This window comes from Sylvia atricapilla, chromosome 3 (assembly GCF_009819655.1).
Source record: "Sylvia atricapilla isolate bSylAtr1 chromosome 3, bSylAtr1.pri, whole genome shotgun sequence".
Taxonomy (NCBI): domain Eukaryota; kingdom Metazoa; phylum Chordata; class Aves; order Passeriformes; family Sylviidae; genus Sylvia; species Sylvia atricapilla.
Genome location: NC_089142.1, coordinates 34,728,171 through 34,753,750, shown reverse-complemented (window position 1 = coordinate 34,753,750; position 25,580 = coordinate 34,728,171). Strand labels below are relative to the sequence as shown.

The following is a 25,580-nucleotide window of genomic DNA, read 5'->3' as shown; positions in this document are numbered from 1 at the left end:
TGCGTTTCGGGGGAGATAGGTCTGGGGGCGAGGGCGTCCCTTTCGCGTCCATTGCGGGTGTATGTGCCGCGGGCCGGGGGCGCGGGGCCGCTCGGGCCCGGGCGGAGGCGGGCGCGGGGACGGCGGGGCGCTCCCCCGGCCGCGGCGGCGGGGCCCCCTGGAAGGGCGGCGGGGCCGGGGCGGCGCTGATTGGGCTGCGGGCGGCCGGGCCGCACCGCCCCCGCCCCGCGGCTCCGCCCGGCCCCCGCCGCCGCAGTGACACTAATGAGCGAGTTCTTCCCACAGGTCTCCTGCCTGGAAGTGCTGACAGATCAAGGCAACAAATTTCAATTACAAGCCCTAATTTGTGTCCGCAGAGCGTTTGTTACCCATGTCAGCCCTGCCTGGCCCATCAGACGGGGCAGAACGTGGAGGAGGAGGAGGAGGAGGAGGAGGAGGAGGAGGGGGAGAGAAGGAACGCATCTGCAGAAAGGAATAGATTTTTTTTTCCACTTTAAAAAAACCCAAAACAATCCCCCCCTCCCAAAAAAAAAAAAAAATTCTTGGCTGATAACTCGGATTTAAAAAGAAAGGCGAGGAAAAGCCCCAGCCCCTTGCCTGAGCGGTCGGGAGGACGGGCGGGCGGCCGGCGCGGCGGGCCGGGCGCGGGTGCCGGCGGCCGCGGGGCGCCTGGATGCGCGGGCTGTAGGGTGGCGGGCATGGCCGACAAGCGGCGGTCCTCGCCAGGCACCACCATGAGCCTCAAGGCTCACGCCTTCTCCGTGGAGGCTCTCATCGGGGCCGAGAAGCAGCAGCAGCAGCAGCCGCCGCCGCCGCCGCGGCAGCCCAAGCGGCGGAAGCTGGGCGGCGAGGACGAGGCGGCGGAGGACGAAGGCGGCAGCGGCTGCTGCGCCAAGAGCTCGCCCGCCGCTGCCGCCGGCAGGACCTGCGGCGACATGGACCTGGGCTGCGCCGCCCGCGCCCCCGCCGGTGAGTGCCGCGCCGCGCCTCTGCCCGCGGCCCCGCTCCTCGGCTGCGCTCGGGATCCCCTTTCCCCGTCGCGACCGGCGCTTTGATTCCCCGTTATCCCTTCTGTCTTTCCACGCTGCGTGGGCACCCACCACCCTTCCCGCTGGCCTGGCGGTGAGGATCCGCGGCGCCCCTCGGCCGCCGGCGCGGGGCAGGGCGGCTGCCGGCGGGGCTGTCGGTGCTGCAGCGCGGTGGAGCGACGGCGGGGGCTGTCCCGAGCCCTGTTTCCGAGGGAAGGCAAAAGCGCTTATACGACACGTATGTGTGCGTGTGCTGCTAAAAGTGCACATGCAACTATGAATATTATTATGTGTGCATATATGTATACACACACATATATATACACACGCATATATCCACACATAACACCTACATATATATGTGCGTGTAATTTGCTGTGCGTGGAGGAGCGCACTTTCACGCTGCGGGGCAGAAGCCCGCGGCCAAACGAAATGCGGCGCCGGCCTCGCACCCCGGACGTGCGGCGCCCGCCTCGGCCCGGGCGCGGTGCGGCGATGCGGGCAGCTCGTCCCCGGCAGCGCGGCCGTCCTGCCGCCGTCCCGGCGCCCGGCTCGCCGCTCTCCCCGGAGCCAAGGCTGCGGCCCGAGCCGGGCCGGCGCGGGCTGGTCGGCCGGGGCTGAGGGAGCCCTCGATCGCCAAGTCCGCGCCGCTCCGGCCGCTATCGCTCCCTCCGCTCTCTCCGCAGGCGGCTGCGAGGAGGGTTTCCTGGCGGCCTCCCCGCCCGCCTCCCCCGGCGGATCCCCCAAAGGCTCGAGGCCCGGCTCGCCGCTGCCCACGCCGCAGGCGCCGCGGGTGGACCTGCAGGGCGCCGAGCTCTGGAAGCGCTTCCACGAGATCGGCACCGAGATGATCATCACCAAGGCGGGAAGGTAACGGGCACGGCGGGGCCGCCACCCGCGCGCTCCCGGGGCGGGCGGGCACATCAAAGCGGGCCAAAACCGGGGGAAGCCTCCAGATTTACGAGGCAGGTAGATGGCGATAATGTTAGATGGGCACGGGAACATGTGGCGTTTCGGGTTTCCTGTTCATTAGGGCGAGGTCTGGGAGCGCCGTGCCCTTCTGGGGGGAAGCTTTTCCCCTTTCCAGGGGACACATGGTAAAAACCTGGGAAGTATGAAAGTATTTGGACTTATTAGAAATTACAAAAACATATTTTATTGAATCCATATGCTACCGTCTGCATTTTCAGAGAGGCTTTATTAATGATTGAAACGCAGTCTTAAACAGCACAAAGCTGCATTTGTCTAAAGAGAGTCTAGTCGGGGATTTTCTGTTTTATCTTACAGGTGCACTGAAATAACAGCAAAAACTAGTTAGCCATAGTCAGGTTTTTACCCTCCTGCTTATTCAGAAATGGTGGAGATCGGATTTTTGTTTCCAGTAACTACTTTTAATAGGCTGTTTGTTAATATATATATATTTTTTAGCACAGCAGCAAATGCTGAATAAACTGGACTATCTTTCATGTTTATAAAATGCAGAAGAGTATTTTATTAGCTTGCAGTCAAGACGTTTCTTTTTTTTTTTTTTTTTTTTTTTTTTTTTTTTTTTTGTGGTTTCTTTTTGCTTCAAGAATGAAGTTTTCTGATAGAAAGCATGCCAAGTTAAGAGTTAAGGGTAGTTTTAGGTTAAAACCACCTCATTGGTTAATTAATCCGTTTCTCCACAGAAGGATCTAAATCTTGAACGTTGGGTTTTTCGTCGTTTTTGGTTTTTTTTCAGAAATTTGCTTTTAGATTCGTTTCTGCTTTCAATAAAGAAGTTTTACTATACCTTTCAAAGACAGAGTAGCTCTCGCACTTCACCTTTAGTAAGTTGCAGACAGGAAGTCCCGTGTCAATAAAGACCATATTGTTGGGTTAGAGCATGGCACATTGGCTTTTATAACTGCATCCTTGCGGTGTTATAATTGTATCACAGTGGATTTAGCTTTCCAATTCGCTGCTACAGCAATGAGACACCATTTTCTGCTGACACTTGAAACTTTAGTGGCAGTTTGCCTTTCTGTAAGCCTTGAGCTTCCTGGGTGGAGGTGGTGTTTGCACATCTCCAGGAATACATTTCTTACTAATATCTCAAATGGGTTTTAAATGTGTGTACTGCTAAAGTAAAGTCTCAAACCCAAATGATTTACTGTCTAACAATAAAGTTGAAATGATGTGGTAATAGCTGTACTCCCAAAGCGTATCCCCAAACATACGAAGCATTGTTCGAGTAAATGCACTTTAGAAATGTGTTTTGACATATCGAATGGGCCATTTCATGGCTATGTAACTATAATCGTCCAAAAGGACTCTGTAGGCTAAAAGGAAGAACGAGAAAAATCCCACAAAGTGGTTACTTTTCCTAAACAACCATTCCCAAGTCTGTTTCGTATTAAAAATGACCTCTCTCTTTCCAATGCTCAGGCGGATGTTTCCTGCAATGAGAGTGAAGATCTCAGGTTTAGACCCACATCAGCAATATTATATTGCTATGGATATTGTGCCAGTGGATAACAAAAGATACAGGTATGGTGACTTCTAGGCAAAAAAAAAACATATGATGTAAGCTATAGGGTGCTTGGCTGTTGGAAGAAAATATTAACACAACATAAATTAGCAGAAGATCATGTTTAGCTCTCCTTAAAGGTTCTTATTTTCATCCCGGTGTATTTCAAAAGACCATATTGTACCAAGTATGAAAAAGCAACTAAAATTTGTATTGAAGCTCTTTATGATACATTTGCCTCACGCTATGTCTGTACTGTGGGCAGATGCTCAGGTTTGGCTTTCACAGTGCAGTTCTACTGCGGCCAGGAAATGTTATCATATTTTTTTCTTCCTCCTGTCAGTAGGAATTATTTCCTAATAATAAATGTGAAAATGTACATTTTTTAGTGCCAGATGGTATAAACATTAATTAATAACATTAGTAGCATGGATGTCTGATTTAAATACTTATAAGCTATCTTATGAATCAGTCATGCTTCAAATTGCTTATATAATTTAATTTAAAAGCTGTTTATCACTGAGATATTTGGTTGCTTAGACTCGAAAGGGGTAATGTTACTAATTACTGTTATTTAAAGAATTAATGGCATTATTGTCTGGAAAATGATGTGAGGAACAAAAGAGGTTGTTCTTTGACCATTTAGGAGTAGAAATTTTGTGCTGAAGTTCTCACTGTTTCGAGGGTACTTGTGTTTTGAGGGAGTTGGTTGGGCTCTGCAGAAGACACTGGTCCTGTAGAAATGTTTGCAAGCTCGGGCCCGCAGGAGTTCCTGTTGTGAGTCGAAGCTGTTTCCAAGGTCTTGCTTTTCCAATGCAATCCGATGCTCCAGAGTAGCCGGGGGGAAGCCTGGCCAGAGCAGTTCAGAGGAGACAGGATCAGGTCCTTACCAATTGCGGGTTTGATTGTTTTAACCTGTACTTAGCATAATGTAGAGAGAACCGCTGAGGATTTAATTCTAGAACTAGGAATATTTCAGACCGAGATTAAAAGGTTGGTTCTGCAGGAATGCCGCCTTGTTTCCTAAGCAAATGCTGCCCTGTGTTTTTCCTGTACTTACCTCATTGACTGCGATTTGGTCGTTTTCTCGTGTGGTGTATAAGACCTTTCTTAAGACCATTTTAGATTTTGAGTTTTTCAACAAGTGGCATCAGATACCAGGGCTAACAATGCCCAGCTTATATAGTCAGGAGAGTCTTTCCTGTCTCTACCACAGAGGAAAAAAATCCTTTTTCCTTGTACCAGTGCAGTGCAGTTCAAATGGAAACTTTTTTTTTTTTCTTTTTGTTGCTTATGTACATTTACTTAACAATCTAAACATATAATTCCTAGAAGGTCTGAACAATTCTTAAATTCATAGAAAAATCAAGGTAATAATTCCAAATTAATTCAAATGTTAATACTAAAAATTAAAAGCAGTTATACTGAACATGAATTGTTTAAATCTCATTTCATTTAAAATAATTGTAGTCATGCTGACCTGCACTGTCTTCACAGCGTGATACATGGTGCCCAGAAAACTGAAGTAACTTAACAAGTGTTGTATGAAAGGCAGTTTTTTCTTAGTTGACAAACGTGATTTTTTTTTGTATTTGTGTATTAGTAATCATGCCTTTAAGCTTTCCACTAAATATTAATGTTTTGCATGTCTTAGTTGAGGCAGTTTGTGAAGCTTCACACGCTGTCTTGCAGATCTTTAAATTTCATAGACATGACACCAGTCACATGGAGCCTAATCTTTACCTGACAGAACAGATAGCAAAACAAATGGAAATGAAGATGGCATTTAGGTCTGGATTTCTAGCAAAATTTGACCTTATAAATATTTGGAAGCTTAAGCTGTAGCTCAAAATGTGTATTTATTACTAAATTTGTGTTTACGAGTATTTATAACTTTGTTTACTTTTTTAGGGAAGGAATATACTTAATATAAACCAAGAAATATAAAATAAATGAAAAATGTTATAGCAGTGATCTGGGGTGGAGAATTTGTCTCCAGGAGAGAATTTCACCACCTTTCTGTGCAGCTTGATTTGAATTGCATAGAGCGATAACTGCATTGGATCATTTGGTTTTCTGTTCTGACTGTGCTGTTTGTCTTTTTTTGATAAGGAATTGAATTGTGCAAAGATACGATTTGATAAAGTCTTTCTTGTTTTCATTTAAAAACACAGCTTAATTACTGGAATTTTACTGTACTTGAAAAAAACAACTTTCAATTAATGCTTTTTAAACTGCTTTGTGAAGTGTCTGTCTTCAAAATAGGTTTTCAACCAAAGCAGGCACAATTTTTGTTATAAAATCACCTTGTCAGCATTGGCCTATGAAATGAAATACAGACTCCGTGTTTTCATTTTTAACCTTTTTTGCGATACTATTCAAGTCTATTAATATGGTCTACAGAAATATCAAGAGCATGGTTTCACATGCTTTCATTATTTTTCCCAATCATAATGTAAAATATGCTTTTTAAACTGCTTTGTGAAGTGTCTGTCTTCAAAATAGGTTTTCAACCAAAGCAGGCACAATTTTTGTTATAAAATCACCTTGTCAGCATTGGCCTATGAAATGAAATACAGACTCCGTGTTTTCATTTTTTAACCTTTTTTGCGATACTATTCAAGTCTATTAATATGGTCTACAGAAATATCAAGAGCATAGTTTCACATGCTTTCATTATTTTTCCCAATCATAATGTTCTTTCTGTTCAATAGCTGTATTTATAGAGTCCTGTATTAGACTCAATATGATAAAACTTCCAAATATGGAATTACTACTCGATTTGATAAAAGAAGAACCAGATTCTTCCCTGTTTGCTGATGCCTTTTCAGAGCAGAGCTGTAGCAATCAATGAACCGACACCAGCTTAAAGCTCATTTTGAAACTTGCTGTTGAGACTGTGGCTGATTTTAGGAAGCATAAGGTCACATCAGAGCATGGATTTTAGACTTATTTTTGCAGGTTCCAGAACTATGTTTTGAAAGAAACAACCAAAAAAATTATTTTTGTTTATGTAAAATTGAGTCCTTTCATGTTTTGTTAATTGATGGGTTTTTGCTGTATGCATGGGCCGTAATTTATTAATGCTGAATGGGTCTGATAAATTGTTTTGGTGCTTGTGGTTAAATGTATTTGTTTTCTTTTTATAGGTATGTTTATCATAGTTCCAAGTGGATGGTGGCTGGTAATGCTGACTCCCCAGTGCCGCCTCGTGTTTATATTCACCCTGATTCACCCGCCTCGGGGGAGACGTGGATGAGACAAGTGATCAGCTTTGACAAACTGAAGCTTACCAATAACGAGCTGGATGATCAAGGGCATGTGAGTACTTGCTCTTTGGTGGCATTAAGTGTAGGCACATCGCTCAGCCCAGAGAGGCTCTGATGTACGGCATTGGCGTGCCAGAAATAGGCTTGAGTTTTTCAGACAACTTTTCAGAGTTATTTTGGAACTTTATTCTCCAGATCTAAAATCTGCTTACTTTCTGCTCCAATAATTAACCGCTTATTAGAGCCTGCTGTTTTACTCCCCCCTCAAATAGAGAGCTCCTTCTGCAAAGTAAGACTTTACAAGGCTAAATTGCCTAATACAGAGGGGCAGAATTGCTCTCGGTATTTCCCACCGAGCGCGTTACTCGCGACTTCGGCTACGATCGAAGAGGACGCTTAAATTCACAAGTGGCTAGGAGAAACATTACTAGTGTGTAATAACTTCACGTGGATAAAAATACACTTAAGTATTTTCTTAACCTAAACGTTTGTGTGAAATCCCATGAGGTGTTAATAATTGCAGTCAAAAACGAACAACATGGGAGCTGGGTTTGCTCCGATGATGATTTATTACATACCTTATGAGGCAAGACCCTTTCACAGCTGAGGCTCATTACTTCTGAAAGAGCTGGCGAAGACGTATGCAGTATGAGTGTTCTGTTTGCAAGTTCTAAATTGTTTAGTTATGACATTATCTAATGTGACAAAATGTGTTATGTTAATATTTCCTTTTCTCTTCAAAACTGTTGAAACGTGACAGATGTAAGCCAGTATCATTCCAGCAATCCCTAGAATAGTTTTACTTGACACCTTAAGAAATAATTAAAAATGAGAATTGTTTTTAGTCAGGGTGAAGCCTTTGATTTTACAAACCCCTGTAATAAATGGCAAATGTTGGCATCCTTTCAGAAAGAGCATCAAGTTCCAAGTGGTAGAGCTTTAAGATGTTAGAGAAAAGTTTTTGGACAGGATGAGGAATCCATTGTCCTTAGGGTAACCCAATTTATTAACCAGGATACTTTCTCCTTCAAGGAAAGGAGGGAAAGAAAATATACCCAGCACAGAGTGCAAAGACACCACACTCACCTTTCAGTATGGTTGTAACTCTGTGACATTGAGCCAGGTATTTTGCTAATACATAGTCTGAGATTCTTCCCCCTTATTTGTGTTTGCAAATGCGATTGACAGAGGGAGAGTACAGGAGCATGGCTGACCTAGCAAATGTGATAACAAGGATAAAAAGACTTCAGTTTGTGCAATAATTTTCATAATTTTATTTTGTTCTTCTTTAAAAGAAATGTGAGGGTATTCACATCTCTTAAGTTAGCAGTGCTTTTCTTAGGACATTGCAAAAGAGATTTTATATCGCTTCTTTCCAGAATTGCAGTTATGGAGTCTTATTTGGCAGTGTCCATTTGAATTAAGGTTAGCGCATGAAGTTCCCTTAGTTTTTGCAGCATTCATGTATTTGTGTTTCCTCTCAAGTGGGAGTTATTTTCCCTGAATTCTGAGTCTATTGGAAGGGCTCTGAAAGTGAAGCAGATGCAAGTGGATAAAATGTTGCTTTTCCAGCAGGGAGCTGGTTTTTGAACTGGGTGGGTGCAGAGGAATGATCTGTGGGTACTGTGGTCCATCTGTGCACTTGCAGTTGCAAATTGCCCTGTGATAAAATCTCAGCTATGCAGAGAATTGTGTTACTATATTTTTCCATCCCAGATTTTAGCTTTGTTTTTATTATGAACTGAAACCTGTGTAGTGTACACAGCACACCGTTATTTCTAATATGGGGGGATATAAATTTTCTGGCCTTTAGTTAAGTATTTCGGCTTGGAAACGAGTGAAGCAAAGCTCAAGTACAGTGATTTGAGACACATTGAACTGATTCAGAGCTATGTCAGTGCCCCTCCTCTCCAAAATGGAAATTTAAGTATTAAAATAAAAGGACAAAAGAAAGATGACTGCAAAATAATTTCATATTTCTCAAATCTGGGAAATTGCAAACATGTCATTCATAATTACCAGAAAAGGCAAAAGCAGAAAGCAGAAAAGTGTCTCTTCCAATGGGTACATTTTTTCTTTTAAAGTTATGGTAGTGTGGAATGCTGTATTGAAAAAGCTGTGTAGCCTCTGAATGCCTCTAGCAATAATGGAAAACGAATAATCATATTTTGTGATGAATATAAAAACCAATTGTTTCTCATAAGCAGGAAGAAACCATTTTTCTCAGGAGGGTACCAGGGGACGGATGGCGAATTAGAAGAGCTAGGAGTCAAGGCTGTAGTGTCCTTCCAATATTTGTTCTTTTATCAGAAGTTCTGACTCTCCCACCTCTGTATGGACATGGGGTATATTTTCAATTATTAGAAAGTGGGTTTTTTTTCCTCTCGTGTGTAGGCAAAGTGGTTTCGAGAAACCTTGGTGGGGTTTCCACCAAGCACCAGCGGGCTTTAGGTGTTGTGCTTTGGGAACACTTACCCTGCTTTCTGGTTCTGGCAATTTAATCCTTGTTGAAATTGTTCCTTTATGTTTTCTGTGCTCATCAAAGGTGTAAGCTTTTGCAGAGTTTTTGTGTTAAAATCCCAGGGGGTAAGTTTTGATCTGCAGGCGCTGAGGTACGGAGCTTGCGTGGTATCAGTCTAGAGCCCTTTTACTTATTCCAGAGTATTAACTCTGAGACTCTCTGAGGGAAGTCGCCCATGTCTGTGAGAATAGAGACAGTATTTGCAAGCAGGCACTAAGGTAGAATTCCTGTGCAGTATTTATATTGTTGTAGTAGTTGGTGGCAGTTCATTCCCCTTGTTGCCCTGGGATCGGTATTCTGTGAAAGGATACCAGCCATCTCTAAGAGACTCGAGCACTTTCCAGATGCCATGCTGCCTGCTGCTATTTTCATCAGCTTTTCAAGTGGGAGTTTGTGGCTACACGATTTTATAGTGCTGCTCAGCTCAGAGATTTTGAAGTACATATCTGCACATAGGACACCCTCTGATACTTGGGTTCCACTTTCAGTCTGTAGAGGTGAAGCAAAAATTTGTACAGACAAATGTTTTCCTCGTGTGTTTCTGATCTCAAAAGGAGTTCCAGGGTGAATTCCCTGCTTTGGAAATACTGCTCTTATAGTCATGAAGACACACACTGTGGCTTTTGTGTGTTTCATCTAAGTTGTGATTCTAAGGAAAAGTAAACCTGGATTTTGGAGTTGTCACTGAAAAGTGCATGGTCTGGATGCTCTTTGTTAATGCCTCTCATCCCTCTCTCATCTGTGGAGTGAGTGCTGCATTGTAAAAGCAGTCTCTCCCTCAGGCTGGTTAGAGCTGGCTAATTTTTCTATTTCAATGCAGTTTTTAAACTGAATTTCAGTGGAGGGGGAAAGTCAACATTTTTTATGCTATTTTCCATGCTTTTCAACTGAGTATTTTTTGATGCAGAGGAACATCTTTTAACTTTTAGTGAAAATGAGGCTGTTAGTGTGTTAATTGTTCCTTGGTGGTTGGGGTGGGTTTTTTTCCCCATTTGAAAGTGGGGCGAGGCTGGAAGCAGAGGCGGGCTGTAACTCTGCCCAGACTTGGCTCCAAGTAGCGGGCTCTGCTTACAGTCAATGGGCAGTTACATGTTCTTGTCACAATGAAAAGCTGTGAAACATCACCATTTGCACTTGCAGTTTTTGTATTAATACAGAGGAAGTCCATGCTCCTCAGCCCCACACACTTCCCTAACTGCAGAGAGCCTGAGTGCTTGTGCTTTGGAGGGAGGATAAAGGAGGATTTTTGGCAAAAAGAGCCGCAAGGAGTGTGTGGGTAGTGGGGAGGTGACTGTGTAGTGCTGGCACTGCCAAGTTGCTGGAGGATTGGCATCTACTGTGAAGGAGTATCTGGCTCTCATTTGTTCTGGCTGAGATGGTTGTGGCATGGTGGTGCTCATGCTCAGGGTCAGCTCTGAGGTCTCATGGTGGCAGCAGCTCTCAAAAGCCATTGCACAGGGAATCCCAGCGCTGTGTGGCTGCAGGTGCTCTGGTGGCCTTTGCTCTGCCTCCTGCCTGTGGGCTCCCTGCAGCAGTCTCTTCCTGATCATGATTTCTTGACAGCTGCTGTAGCCAAATTATAATTTTACTTTCTGTGAGAGAGCTTTATTCCTGCATCAAGTGTTTTGATCTTGTTCTGTGAGGACTTTGTAGAGAGAGAGGCAGGCTCTTCAGCTGTGAGTTGGATGTAATGCCGGTTCCTATTTGGGAACACAGTGGGCCTTCTGATCGGGGCTATTTTGGTGTTGGATTTTAAGGGCACGAAGGGAAAGTTGCTGCTTCTGCAGATAAACTATTAGATCCCATTGGTGCTTTTAAATGTACAAACACTGCAAAATGAAAAGCCAGAATTTCCTTTTCTTTAGCTTTTTCTTCACAGCAGCTTTAGGCGATGCTTTGAATAATAGAGCTGGACTGTTTTTGGAGTGGATGTTGCACCTCCCTCTCCTTTTATCCTGTCTTCATATGTTGCTCTTTAATTCACAAGGGCTTTGCAGTTATGCATTATTTAGAGTTCAGAGTCCTTCAGATCAGTAACAAAGTTCCCATTGTTAGAAGACATAGTACAAAATCAAGAAAAAGAAATTATTGCTATGGATTTGCTAGTGTGTTGGCGCAGGAAATTTCAGTACAGTACAGAGGCCAGACAAGTTGCTCTTAGGAGGTGACATGAATCAGTTTAGCTGTAATAGCCACCCAGATAAGCAGTGGAAGGTATTAATCTCTGTGCTGCTTTGATTTCACTTGTTCTGATGTGTGAGCAGAGCTCTTTGTAGCTGCCATGGTTATCGCTGATGTGTGGGCCAGCAGTGGTTTGCACCACAGAGCTCATGGGGTCAAGTAATCCATTTGGGAGAGAGCATGGCATGCTCAGTGGCACCCAGACAAATGGCATGGCACAGAATAGCAGTGGATTTGAACTGTGCAACATCTTTTCTTGATCATTTCTTTTTCTGTTGCACCAGTATCTCCCCTGGTACCACTGGGTGTTCACAGGAGAACAGGATGAGAAATGTGCTGTCCTCTCTGCGTTTTCGTTTTGTAGATCTTTGCTGTTGGAGAACTGAGTGTTGTGAAAGGGAAAACATTTTTGCACGATAAAAAATCTTGCTCTGTTCAAGATCTCAGAAACTGAAAAAGGAGTTTATATGAGAGCCTCCACAGGGCACTCCCTGAGCAAATTAATTGGAGCCTGTGATGTCATTGTCAAAAATCTTTCTCAGCAGCCAATAAAATGCATGATTATCCAGAAACTTGCCTTACCAAAACAGGATCATGTAATCTGGCCAGGACCAAGTGTATTAAACTAGCTAAGCTCTAGTTTATCCAAATGAATGCACTGTCCTCTATATAATTTGGGTGAATGAACTTCCATGGTGTCTGACATAGGGGCTCTGTTGAGTGCTTGAGCACACGCATGTTCCAAGCCTGCTCAAGGAGCAGGAAATTAAAAAGCTTCCTCAGAATGTTGATTAGTGGTTCCACAGGCCAATAGCCATAGGACTATTTATTTATAAAGTTACTAATCTCTTAGGGCTTCCAACAATAATAGTTGAACTTCAGTTTTTTTTTCTTGAAACATTCTATTTTAATAGTGGTTAGTTGAAATGAAGTAAAATAGAGGGAAAATTCAGTATTTTAAATCTCCTTTAAAATTGGGGTGCAGTACCAAGAGGAATTTGTGTGTTTAATTTTATTCAGTATCAGTTCATCCACCTCTCTTTAATGATATTTTTTGATTGAGTTTTTGTATGCAGGGATTTTTTTTTTAAATTGAAATTCATTGTATGTTTTATAAATCGATTAACACTTTAGAGTCTTGGATTTTATTACCATTTTACTCTTAAGTGTATGCTTCTTCAGAGTGTGAGAGTCTCAGCTTGTGTTCCAACCAAGATTTTTTTCCAGCCTTTGGGATATAAGGAAAAAAATTTCTCCAATACCATATCCTGAAGGTTCCAAAAACAAAAAAGCAAATTTCTGCTGCTGTTAATCCTATTAGGTGAAATCCAGACTTCAGTGGGAAAAAGTGACAAAACTTTCATAATTCCAGTGGGACTTGACTTCCTGATTTCTCTTTTTTTCCTTTTTCCTTTTTTTGGGCCAGTTTCAATTGAGCCAATCTCTGAATTTGGAGCTCATGAGTCGTAATTTTTAAATGCTTAGGGTTGGCAGTAACATAAATGCACAGGGATTAGACTACTGTAACAAGAACCTTCAGAGGTTAAAGAAAACATTTGATTTCCAGTAAGTGGCATGGTAAACACATACCATAATCAGTTCCAAAAAGTTATTAGTCCTGAAACAGCAGGGTGTCCTTTCTAATAAATGTTATCTTTTTTCTTTCATGACTGCACAGATTATCCTTCACTCCATGCACAAATACCAGCCTCGTGTGCACGTCATCCGAAAAGACTGTGGTGATGATCTGTCCCCTGTCAAGCCCATCCCTTCGGGAGAAGGGGTGAAAGCCTTCTCCTTCCCAGAGACAGTTTTCACTACTGTCACAGCTTATCAAAATCAACAGGTAATTTTGGCTTTCTGGTTAACACTTTGCAGGCTTTTCAGAGCAGACTAGAGATGTAAGAGATAGGAGAAAAGCAGATACTTTCATTATATCACTCACTAAAACAGATTTACCTAAACCCTTTTTTTACTACAAGTAGTAAAAACTGTTAGCATTGCTGTAGTGCCTAGAGGCTATAGCTGAGCCTTCAGAGATGCTGCATGTGAAAAATCATTTGAATTATGGAGATCACACAGTCTAATTAGCATGCTTAATGGTGTCTTGATTATAAATACAGCATTGAAGAGCAAGGCTAAGAGCAGTCTAATTTTTAAAGGTGTTTCTATAACTTTAAATGTAGATACATATCTGGAGGGAATTTTTAAAACACGTTTGTTCCTGACTCCAGTGCTTTTTTAATACTCCTAGGACCTTAGCAGAGAAGCTGAGTTCTGAAGAAAGCTGCAGTTATTTTTATTAACTGCATTTAGTTTATATTGTTAAGGGCAATTTGTCTGGGTCCACACAGATTCAAAATCAAAAGTAAACTGCAGGTTGTATCCCTCGGCTCTTTCTACCTCTCATTTAAGTATTAGCATACATACACTGTAGTTAGTGTTGTGACATTTTATTAATTCCATATAAATTATTGCAGCTGTATTTTTCGAAATTACATATGCATTGATAACTGTACAAAGAGAAGAGCAGGAGAGCCAAGTAAATACGGAAATACAAGTATTTGGTGACTTTCCCATTTATTAAAATAAATTGCAGTTATTTGAGGTGTGGTGTGTTTTGCTGGGCTTTTTGTTGGTTTGTTGGGTTTTTTTTATGAAGGCAAATAACCTAGAGATAATTACTCTTTTCACATTTCCTTCTTGACCAGTTCAGAAATAAAATTTAATTTAAATTGTATTGCAGTCAGACAGTGTACACTCTTAGGTGAAGAATGACTTTTGCTTGAAGTTTTTTTCTCAGTAATTCCAACTGCCATTTGGCAGCTTTAAATACCTATTAGCTTCTCCAGGGATCTGCAGAAATAATAATCAGAAGATTGGCCCTCATTTTGATATGTTTCAGGACAACCATCTTAAACTATACAAATATGAAGATGTTTCTGCTGTCAGCTTACTTCTGTCAGGAGAGTTGTTTTACATGCTACTTATCTGAGTTTACAGGTAATAATTTCTCTCAATCATATTTGCAGATAACTCGTCTGAAGATTGATAGGAATCCATTTGCCAAAGGCTTCAGAGATTCAGGCCGTAACAGGTAGGTGTTGGGAAGGAGCTGGGCTTGCTCCTGCTGATGGAATCAGATTGTGAAGGCTGTTCAAGGTGAACACTTGCACTTACAGACAAACTAATTTGTGAACTCAGACTCATTGAGGGACCACTCAGACTTCCCAGTAATGTTCTCCATGGTGAGCTCACATTGGTACATCTCAGACCATCTAGGTCAAGAACTGGCTGGCACTCGGCTTGACTCATGGGCTCAAGTTTCCTTTCAGTGGAAGCAGTGACACTCCATGGTCCATGATTTCAGGCTGTGCTTGAAATTTCCTCTTTTTCCTGGCTGAAGACACAAACTGCAGGTACCAATGTCAAGCTACAAGCCCAGGTTCTCTTACATGCAAGTGGCATATAGCACGGATGAATGGTTTGTTTCCTCGTGAAATGGGAGAAACTGGTTTGTGCAGTAACCTTACATTTAGTACACTTGCCTAGAAGTGAGGAGACCTGTGTTCAAATGTCTATTTAGTCTAAGGAGTTTTAAGTCCACTTCCTAGGTGAATATCTTTTCTAGGAGGCTATACGAGACCATGAAGTGAAACTGGTTTCCACTGCTTCTGTTGCAGATAGACTGATGAATTGCTTATTCTGTCTCAGTCTGTGAATCTTTCAAAATAGCAGTGGGAAATCTAAGTAGTGCAAAGTAGAAGTCTGGGCCTGGTCTGGGCTGCCAGTGCTTATGAGGTATTTTATCCAACAACTGTTTAATGCAAGCTATTTAAACCTGTTTTGAATTGTATGTTAAACCATTTCAGCTAAAAAAAAACCCCAAAAAACCACAGTATTTCATTGTGTATAGTATACATCAGTTGCAGTGACCACATTGTGTTTGGTGTCTGCAGCTGCTATATTTATGACCACTTTTTGCAGAGAAGGGAGCAGAATGTGCTGGTAGGAATGATCAGAAAGTTTATTTTTTAATAGAGTCTTTATTGAGCTTCCCTGTTAGCAGAAGCTTCAGCATTAACTCCTGTTTTGTGCTTACACCTGAGTTACATAAAACCAGAAACTGGACAGCAAATGAGAGTGGTTTTTGGGAAATGGATACTTATGGAAGGGATGAGGTAGTTGTAAGGACTTACAGCCATTCACTGTATCTTTTCAGTATGTCTGAGATTTTGTCTTCTAGCAAGAAATAAGTATCCACTAACAATAAGCCACTGACTTAAATAGAGTTTTGCCCTCTTTTGCAGCCTTCCAGTTAGAAATTAGGTGGATAATAGCTTCCAGGTAAATGCAGTGACTGAAGAAGCAAAACATGCTGTGTGTACTTCAGGAATAAAAGGGTTGCCATACGTGCCCTGTTTGAAAGCTTGCTCTCTCCCTTAGGCAGTGTCTGCTATGCTTGCTGTTTGCACAACTATAAAATAAGTACTGTGCAACCTCCTAAGAAGTGTGAAACCCTGATCCTCTGAAATGTGGAAATTTAGGTGGACTTAGAATTTGTTGCACAATGTCATATGAAACAAGAGAAGATACCCTTTTAGACAGAAAGTCAAGAATTGTTCAGAAACCAGTTTTGAACAGGTTTTAATGTGCCAGGACAGCTCTGGAATTACCTGAGAATGACGTAAGAGTACTGCATCTGCAACCACACAAATACAGTTTTGGGACTGGGTGTATCCAGAGAGGCTTTTTTTGTTTGGCTGCTAAGAATAGTCTGGTTTAGACATTAGAAAAAAAGCAGGATATTTTGCTTGAAAGTTATTTTTATGGAAATAGATTAAGAAGGTGAGTCCTGAAGAAAAAGCCAGCATCTCTAAATGTTTTGAAGCAGTCTTTAGATGAGATCTGAGTGCTTTTACTCTACTGACACACTCATTACAGAATTGACTCTGCAAATTCTTGTTTGTTGCAAATTGACTTTGTTTTACTGAAGTCAGTATCGCCGTTTTCTTTTATAGTTTGCATTTCTGGATAAGTGTGTTGGGAACTCAGCCCTGAATTTTAATTGTCAAGGAAAATTTCTATTGGTACAGTCAGTGGATTATTATTTTGCTCTGTTAAATACTGAAATTAAATGTGAATATTCTGTTATCCTCTTTGTTCTAGTGGGTGTGTTTGTCATTGATGCATTTTAGTCTGCCACAAGTTTTAAAAAGTACTGTGGTAAAATTATACCTAACTTTTCAATATTGCTTTAATGCAGCTATCTTACTCTGCACTGCTGCATGCAATAATTCTGTTCAATTAAAAATATGCCCTTCTAGGTCATTCCTGTTCAGTCTCACAGGCTTTTTTAATAGAAATCAGTAGGTTCACCTTTTAAAAACATTACCCATGCATTTGCAAAGTGCAACAGAATTTATGTGCTGAGAATAGTTTCATTCTTCAATTGGGCCTTAAGTTTGATCCTATAAAAACTTTTACTCAGGAAAGGACCAGAATTTCTCCCTTTAAATACTTTGGGAAAAACATAACTTCTTTTGTTAAATAAACTTGGGCATTTGATAGCTCAAATTAGAGTGGTGATAAAATGAGGAAATTGATTGAAGGCATCTTGTATAAATTACCACCTTGGCTACGCTCCTCCAGGAGGTGGCTTTTATCTCCACTTTAACTAGAAATGAAAATTCACCATTACTGCAGAAAATTAAGGCTATCTTTTTAGTCCAGCTTCAGCTAATAAATGCTTTATAAATGTTTCCTGACAGACATTTGTGTTCCTCTTGGAAGGAGTAGTATCAGAATGTGCTGGTTGCTTCAAATTGGGCTATTTGCACAATTCAAGTTTACAGAGTACTGCTGCTCACAGGCAAACACTTGTATTTGGTGTGTGCCTGATACTGACACTCAACAAGACTCTGGGGCCCAGGAGCCAAAATGAACACCAAAATTATACCTCTAAGTTTATATACCTCTGAGGTGCATTATTCATAAATAATTGTCAGAAGACAAATGGGCCTTTACCTTCAGGAAGAAGAGATTCTTCCAAATATGTCTGCCACCATTGTCTACACAATGTTTGTTTGTCTACACAATTGTCTGTTTTCTCAGGATGCTGTTGCAATAAAATGAGTGAAGACTTCTAGTTTCTAAAGGCTTAGCAAAAGAACATTTGTTCTATACATGATTTTAGTAACAGAACAGCTGTACATCCATGCCTTGTTCATGTTCTAAGTGTGATTTTCCAGCTCATCAGTAATGACTGGGAATCCTGTTTTAATAGAAGTTGTCAGTGGATCACTTTTTTTTCTAGGAAGAAATAGCAGATCATCTTTAAGAAATAGACTAGCAAAACATTTTAAATCATTTTAGCCAAGTCTTCCCACTTAAACAGCCCTCCCAAAAGACCCAAAATATTGAAATAGAGAGCCAGGCTTTGTGGGACTGGTAAACACTATGTGTGCTGTCAGCCCAGTGCTTGCAGGTCTCTGTGGTCTGGTGGATAGCCTGGAAGGCTCTTTTCTAAAAAACAAAATCAACTTGAAAATAATCCTGAAATGTTACTAATTTTTATATGTTTCTGAGGTAGACTATCCAATAGAGACGTGTGGCAAAATACTGCTTGCTTTCATGACACTGTGATTCTTTTGTTTTAATAGAATGGGACTGGAAGCTCTGGTAGAGTCTTACGCCTTCTGGAGACCTTCACTGAGGACACTTACATTTGAAGACATACCTGGGATACCCAAACAAGGTAATGAGTGTCTGTGTTCTTTCAAAACAAAAATGAAAGATGAAGCTTTTCTCACTGTAATGGTTTCAGTCATACATCATGCCTTACAAAAGTCTAGGTAAGTGTGTCACTCGCAAGACAGAAACAAACAGCTAATCACAGTGCAGCCATCTCCCCTAATCAGAGTTATTAGTTTTCTAACTAATGCTAACTCAACCACCGTGGCAATAAAAATGTTAAATTGTAAAGAAAAATCAGATCACGTGTGGAGGAGAACACCAGTTATTTAAGGATTGAATAATTTATTCCTTGGTGTTATGCTCTGGCTAGATACAGAAGGTAGAGGTCACAGATGACTTCTGTTGTACACATCCAAACTGCAGTGTAGGAATTACTTGTATTTTTAAGGAGGAAAAAAAAAAAAAAAAGGAATGAGAGAAGAAATGTTCTCTTAAATGATGAGTAAATAGGAGGAAGCTTAATTTGTTTTCTTCTTAGAACCCCTTCTTGATTCTTAAAGACTTGAAAATTGTTTAGTAAATAGGCCAACAAACTTTATCTGCATCATAGAGCTTAAAGAAATGGCTCTCCTCTCCATTTTGCTTTTTCCTGCTCCTCACTCTGTTGGAAATCTCTTTGTTTCCTCTTTCCTCATTGGGCAGGTAGTGTCATGAATGAGAAAAATATTTAAATGGTCCATTTGGACAGAGAGTGGAATCTCTGTACTCTTTTCTAAGTACTTTTATTTCCACAGTATGCCAATGCACAGAGAAAACATCTCAGCCTTTTCCCAGCTAAATCAGACATATTGCTCCCAATTCTTTGCATTTTCTGCTACCAAATTTACATCCAGGCTGCTTTCTTTATAATGTACTGATTACAAAGTTGTGAAACATCTTCAGAACATAGAGAAATTCAGAGAAATCACTTTTGTCAGCTTCTTAGTTCACTCTTTTGAGAAATCTAGAGTGTCAGCCCTGGATATGGGCAACTAAAAGGAGGTTTTGTGCCAAGTCATAGATACATGGGATGAGTGTTGGCAGAGTTTTGGGAGTAGCAGGGGGGTGAGGAACAGTCTCATCAAAAAGGCCTTTAATGAGAAGATAGAATGAGACCTGAAATACCTTGTCAAGCTGTGTAAGACTGAAAGGCAACTGACAATGCAGTTAATCCATTTAGGAGACAGATCAGCTTTATTGGCTGTTTGTATATAGGGGCACTATTTGGTAGCAGGGCAACTGCTGCCATGAACTTCTCACTTCCATTTCTGATGTTGCCTGAGGTTAGGAAGATTGTTGAAGTTACTGTTGATATTCTGAGGATGGAAAATGGGATCCTTGCAAAGTCTTTAGTCATGTATACCTTGGACATAGCAGCTTTCCAGAAGACCCCATTAGAAATTTCTCCTGGTTGTTTATACTGAAAATACCCATTTTCACGTAGTGGAGGCACTGACAAAGATTAAAAGAAAAATCTGTCTTATACCAGGATTTCTGTAATGTGGCAGTGTCTAATGTGCTTGTGGTGTCCTGTTAATAGAGAGGCAGCTGCAGGCAGTGTTCGTTAATAATGTATTTTTCTTTTTACTATCTCACCTGTTACAGTAACTTGTTAAACTATTGATAGCATTTATCTCTTTGCAGCATCAGGCTGTTTGATTGTTAATGGGATTGACAAACAGGTCTTCCTTGTTAAGTATCTTGTGCCTAAAAGACTGTAAAAGGCCCCAGATACTTTTTCTACTTTTTCTACTCAGTTTTCAAGAAGATCCAATCTTTTAAGAAAAGGATGTGTTTCTTGCAGCTGGGAAACTTTCAGTCCTGAGAAAAGGTTTCACCTACAGCAAGCAGTGTGTTTTCAGGAGCATTCAGCACTGGTGTTTGTAATATAAAAAGTTCCGATATCAGTAAATGAACAATTTGCAAACAGTTTGCTGCAAACCTACCCATTCAAGAAATGAAGCAGCTATGTGCAGCGTTCAGTCTACACTTTTCCTGAAGTTGTTCTGAATTTTTTTCATTGTTCTCAGAATTTTTTGAAGTCAGAAGTTTTTGTTCTCAAGTTGGGATCTTTCCTGAAGCTGTTATCTGTGAGAGTCTCTGAGCTAAGGAGCTGGTTCCTCAGCTGGCGCTCTGACAGTGACAGTCAGGCCCAGAGTGCTTGAAACACATTCTGGGCTGTAGCAAGAGTGCAGACAAGCCAAAACCCCTAATTTTGCAGAAGGCTTCCTGTGATGTGGTACTCACTTGGCTATGTCTTAACTGACATGCAATTTCCTTCCATGTCATGTAAGAAGCAGTTAACCTTTTGGGCAAGAGCTCTAAGCACTGAATGATGGTTGTAAGAACATAACTTCAGATCTCTTTCTTGGTCAAGTTGTTTCTTTAGAAATAGGCATGTGGTTTACTCACACATTCTCCTGCACATGTATGTAAAAGTTTTTATTTAATTTAAGTTGGATTTAATCTCAAGGGTTATTACGAAAGAGAAAGGTCTCGATCTTTCACCTGGGAAGTGCTCCTTTCCCAATGTGCTTCTTACACTGTAATGTTCTCTTCCAGGAAATGCAGGTTCCTCTACTTTACTCCAGGGATCTGGCAGTGGAGTGCCATCTACCCACCCTCACCTTTTACCGGGTTCCCCTTGCTCATCTCCAGCCTTCCACCTCAGCCCCAACACTAGCCAGCTGTGTACCCTCGCTCCAGCTGACTACACAGCTTGTGCCCGCTCAGGCTTGACCCTGAACAGATACAGCACTTCCTTGGCTGAGACCTACAACCGGCTCACAAACCAGACCAGTGAGACCTTTGCACCCCCAAGGACTCCCTCCTATGTCGGTGTGTCGAGCAGCACAACTGTGAATATGTCTATGAGTGGCAATGATGGGGATGCATTCAGCTGCCCGCAGACTGGCTTATCCATGCAGATTTCAGGGATGTCTCCACAGCTCCAGTACATCATGCCTTCCCCATCCAGCAATGCCTTTACCACTAATCAAACCCACCAAGGCTCCTACAACACGTTTAGACTGCACAGTCCCTGTGCACTCTATGGATATAACTTTTCCACATCTCCTAAACTGGCTGCCAGTCCTGAGAAAATTGTTTCTTCCCAAGGAAGTTTCTTGGGGTCCTCGCCAAGTGGAACCATGACGGATCGGCAGATGTTGCCCCCCGTGGAAGGAGTGCACTTACTTAGCAGTGGGGGGCAGCAGAATTTCTTTGACTCTAGGACCCTAGGAAGCTTGACACTCTCATCTTCTCAAGTGTCTGCACATATGGTTTGATGAAACCTTTAAGTAAAAATACAGTATGTTTGGTGTCTACAATCTATTTCTTTTGGAATATGAAAGGACACTTGATGTAGCTTGTAAAGAGTGTGTATATATAATATGAGAGGAAGTTTCACTGAAATTTTGACTTGCTTGTGGCCAGATTATTCTCCTATTTTGAGTTACACAGAGTTTGCTGTGGTACAGACTGCTTTAGTTTTCTGGTATAGTACACTTAGTTGTATAACACATTGGGACATATGCAACAAATTAAGTAAGACTTCCTCCCCTTTCCCCCTCCTCTGTTCTAACCCCTTTAAAGAATGAAGTGACACTTGGAGTATTAAACAACACAAAAAAAGCCCACTTACATTTCCTATAGCACTAGTGAGTTTCTTCTAAACATTCATACAATAAGCTGATGCACCAAAGGCATTTTACAAGTTTCTTCTCTTTCATAAGGGATACGAAGGGTATTTGGACTTCTTAGTGTTAAGCATCAAGCATCCAGCCTAAAATAGAAGTTTAGCTAATGGAATATTTACAAAGTAAATGGAAAGATTAGTTTGCCTTCTCATGATACGCTGTTTTTAGCTTATCAATGGCACAGCATTCTCACTAGGATTTACTTTTTTCAGCATTAGTCTAGATTTATGATTATATATTTGAAGACAAATAATGCATATTCAAATTGTGGTGATAGGAATAATTCAAACCAACAGCACTAGAAGCAGCATTCCTTTGTATGAAATGAACATTGGGGTGCTTAATTTTTGTCAAAGGTAGGGCTTGATGCATTTTTTCCTCCATAAATATTGCCTATAAGACATTTACTGGACAGTAGGATATTCTAATGTATCTTTGTTTTTGTATTTTTACTTTTTTAAAGGAAAATGCAGTTTGATTTAGGAAAAAAAAAGTGAGCAGGATGAGAAATTCCATTATTGGTTTTACCTGTTTTGTGTGTGTGATGTGTTTTGGGTTTGGTTTTTTTTCGTTTTGTGTTTGCTTGTTGGGTTTTTTTTTTAATAAGGGTGAAAGGTCCTGCATCCTCAGTATTTCAAAAATAGATCGCCTCTATCAATTAGCTAGATGACCCAGTTTGCCCAAAAGTGTTTCTGAAAGCCGAAAGTTGTCATATCTGCCTTCCTGTTGCTCTGGTTTTGTCCTGGAGTTGGAGAGTTTTCCTTCATTTCCACCTCTGGTTTCTAAATGGCACTTCTAAGAATGTAGATCATCTGCTCCTGACCAGATTTCTCCAGAGTACTTCTCCAGACAAGGACACAGGGAGACACTTACTGTGGTGGAACTTCTGCCCTCATCTGCACCTGCACAGCCCAGGTGTGTATCAGTCCTGCAAAAGCTGTCTCTCAGCTGCCCATCTGTCAGGACTGAACCACAGAGGTTGTGAAACCAACTTTAGTGCTTGAGAGAACAGGTCATCAACAGTATGCTAATCCTCACTTATATTGTGCAGGTGATGTAAAGGCATTCTAAGGTGGGTACAGATACAGTTGAAAATGCTTCCCCAGTCAGCATTGAATGAGATTAAGGTTTTTCAGGTTTATGTTTGTTGGATTCTTTTGGTGAAGGTGAATTTTCGTGTTTCTCAAGAGTTGCTTTATCTTTTCAAGCAAATATTGAGCATATCCACTCTCACTTCAAAAAAGGCTATTTTCAGCTAGTATTTCTTCAGTGGGATGGAGATAATACATGCAGAAACAGCCCTCTTGCTACCTCCTCTTTTCTGGGAACAGAACAGCAATCTTTAAGCCTGTGCCTGAAGAATGCTTTATTTCTAATGGTATTTGTTTCTGTTGAAGAAATGTATAAAGTTCTCATTCAAAGTTAGAAAGAGAACAGGATGCAATTGAGGTGATATGGGCTTGCTTCTTTGCTGTCTTAAACTTTCTAAGTGACCTTTCTGAGTAAACCTAAGTTCACTCAGTCTCTATCAGATTTTTTTTCTTCTGGAAAATGTGATAATAGCACTTCTCTTCCTCTGAGGAAAGGGTGAAAGTACACTGAAGATAAAGATCATCTTTACATTTGCTGTGCTGTGGACAGTATGTTACAGAGGAATTGCTGGGTAGTGTTCATATATGAGGGTAACAAAGAGCAGTTGTGTACTTCAGCTCTGTCTCTGGTCTTGGCAGTGCAGTGTCCTTTGAGACAAACTTCCTAGAAAGGACCTGCAATGCTAAAAATGCTATTCAAACTCCTGCTAATGGTTTTTGAAATAGTTCTAAGGTGTTTAGAAGATGGGAAAATATTCAGCTATGCAAATTGTCATAGCTCTATTGGTTTAAATTAAGTAACTTGTGTATAGTTATTCCTGCTCTAGCCAAAACTTTGAAATTTTGCAGTTGGAAAAACACTTAAGTGGAAAGATAGTACAATTAATCTGTACTTGAAAAAGCATAAGTAGCCATATCAACTTAAGAGCTGTGACTAGGTAGGAATGTGGAAGAGCCAAATCATGCATGTTCCTATAAGGAGAGAAAAAAAAAGGTGGTGCGTGGATGTTCATGGTGGTGCTCTCGTCAGGACTATGTACTTTATTGTCTGGGAATTTTTTAGAACTGGTCTCCTATTTTTCCTCAAATTATTCTTATCATATAACCACGCAATATTGTTTCATTTGTTCCTTAAAATTTGAATCATATTGTAAATACTGGTTTGTAATTGTGAAAAGACTAGCTTTTTATCAATACAGTAAATGCTATATATGCATTATATCTATAATTATATATCTGTATTTTACAAAAATGCCACAGAAAATATATTAAAGTGTGTATTCAAACACTTTTTACTACATTTGGAAAACTGAGAGGCTTGGGCCTATTTCTTTTACTACAGCTTCAATGAGACCAAAGGCAGTGACTCAAAGGTAAGCTCTGAATTTCAGAACCTTAATACAACAAGCTGCAACAAGTCCACAGTTCTTTAACCACCTGCAGTTGAAGCTCTATTGTTATTTCTGTGCAAAAGAATCGTTCCAATAGATGCTGTGTATAAGGAGATACTCAGCTCAAAGCAGACCTGTGGGGTTTTTATGTGGGGTAAAGGAATTGAGCTGCTTGCCAGGGTCTTTAGCCAGTGATGGAACTTTGGTACATCTCAAAGCCCATGTCGTTCCAGCTGCCAAGACCAGTTCAGCTGCCCAATATCAACTGGATCTGAGAAGTTTGAACTTCCATGTGACTGGTTTCTTGTGCGGGAGCTTGGTACTCTGCACTTTTTCTCTCTATGTTTTTGGTAATTTGCCCTTTGGTTCTGCTAGTTCTAAATGCAAAAAGCCATTGATTTTGAAGGCAGAATTTACAGCCAGTAATCATCTGGGTATACTGTTACTCAGCAATGAGCAGCATTTCTCCCTCCAGAAATATTGCTGGGCATAGTGGCCTTATTTCCTATTGTACTGCAATAAATGATTCCATGTGACGTAGGGCACACGGCCTGAAAATCTGATTACTTCAGAGACTAGGGTTTGGTAGTCACTTAACACCAGCATTGTTGCAAATGACCAGAATTAGGACAAGAGAAGTAGGCATGAAATGCCTGATCATAAATGTCAGGCCTCCAGAGAGAATGAAAGCTTCTGGTTTTAATAAAAGAACAGTCTTTTTTTTTTTTTTTTTTTTTTTTAATAGCACCATTTTGCTTCAGCAGACAACTGGAGCAACTCGAAAGTCATGGACGTTGTCATTAATACTTGTAAGCCTGTACCTTAAGCAGTTCAACGGAAAAAAATACAAATCATCCTCAGAAGTAGCCCACAAGTTATATGTGTATACTTTTCTTGTAAACATAATATATCTAATTAATCTGTTTAGAAGTGTGTTTTAAAAGGTTGCAATTTTTGGGGCTGTCTCTGCACTTCAGATGACAAAAACTATTAATTTGTCAGTTGAGCTCTTCATTTATGTGATCCCCAAGATTCAATATTTTGCCTTGTATCTAACACAAAGTTGTAGATGTCCATTAATATATTCAAAACTACAGGAAAATGCATTTTCTGCCTTATATTCCATCATAGTCTTAATTTACATGGCTGATTCAAAACAGTGACTTGACAAGGTG

General features: G+C 41.0%; 1 protein-coding gene across 1 annotated transcript; it reads left to right on the top strand.

The window, feature by feature from the left end:
- The first annotated feature begins 287 nt into the window (after positions 1–287).
- On the top strand, positions 288–24,262 carry TBX18 (T-box transcription factor 18). The gene is made up of 8 exons (XM_066315095.1): positions 288–969; positions 1,715–1,898; positions 3,438–3,539; positions 6,669–6,840; positions 13,169–13,336; positions 14,523–14,587; positions 18,153–18,247; positions 20,788–24,262. The coding sequence occupies exons 1-8, from the start codon at positions 699–701 to the stop codon at positions 21,510–21,512; spliced, it is 1,782 nt and encodes a 593-aa protein (XP_066171192.1). The 5' UTR covers positions 288–698; the 3' UTR covers positions 21,513–24,262.
- The last annotated feature ends 1,318 nt before the right edge of the window (positions 24,263–25,580 follow it).

What these genes read in the sequence shown, in the direction of transcription:
- TBX18 (XM_066315095.1), top strand. Translation starts at nt 699, where the DNA reads ATGGCCGACAAGCGGCGGTCCTCGCCAGGCACCACCATGAGCCTCAAG. An exon ending in CGCCGCCCGCGCCCCCGCCG is followed by an intron (nt 970 to 1,714) that starts GTGAGTGCCGCG and finishes CTCTCTCCGCAG; the next exon opens with GCGGCTGCGAGGAGGGTTTC. An exon ending in AGAGATTCAGGCCGTAACAG is followed by an intron (nt 14,588 to 18,152) that starts GTAGGTGTTGGG and finishes TTGTTTTAATAG; the next exon opens with AATGGGACTGGAAGCTCTGG.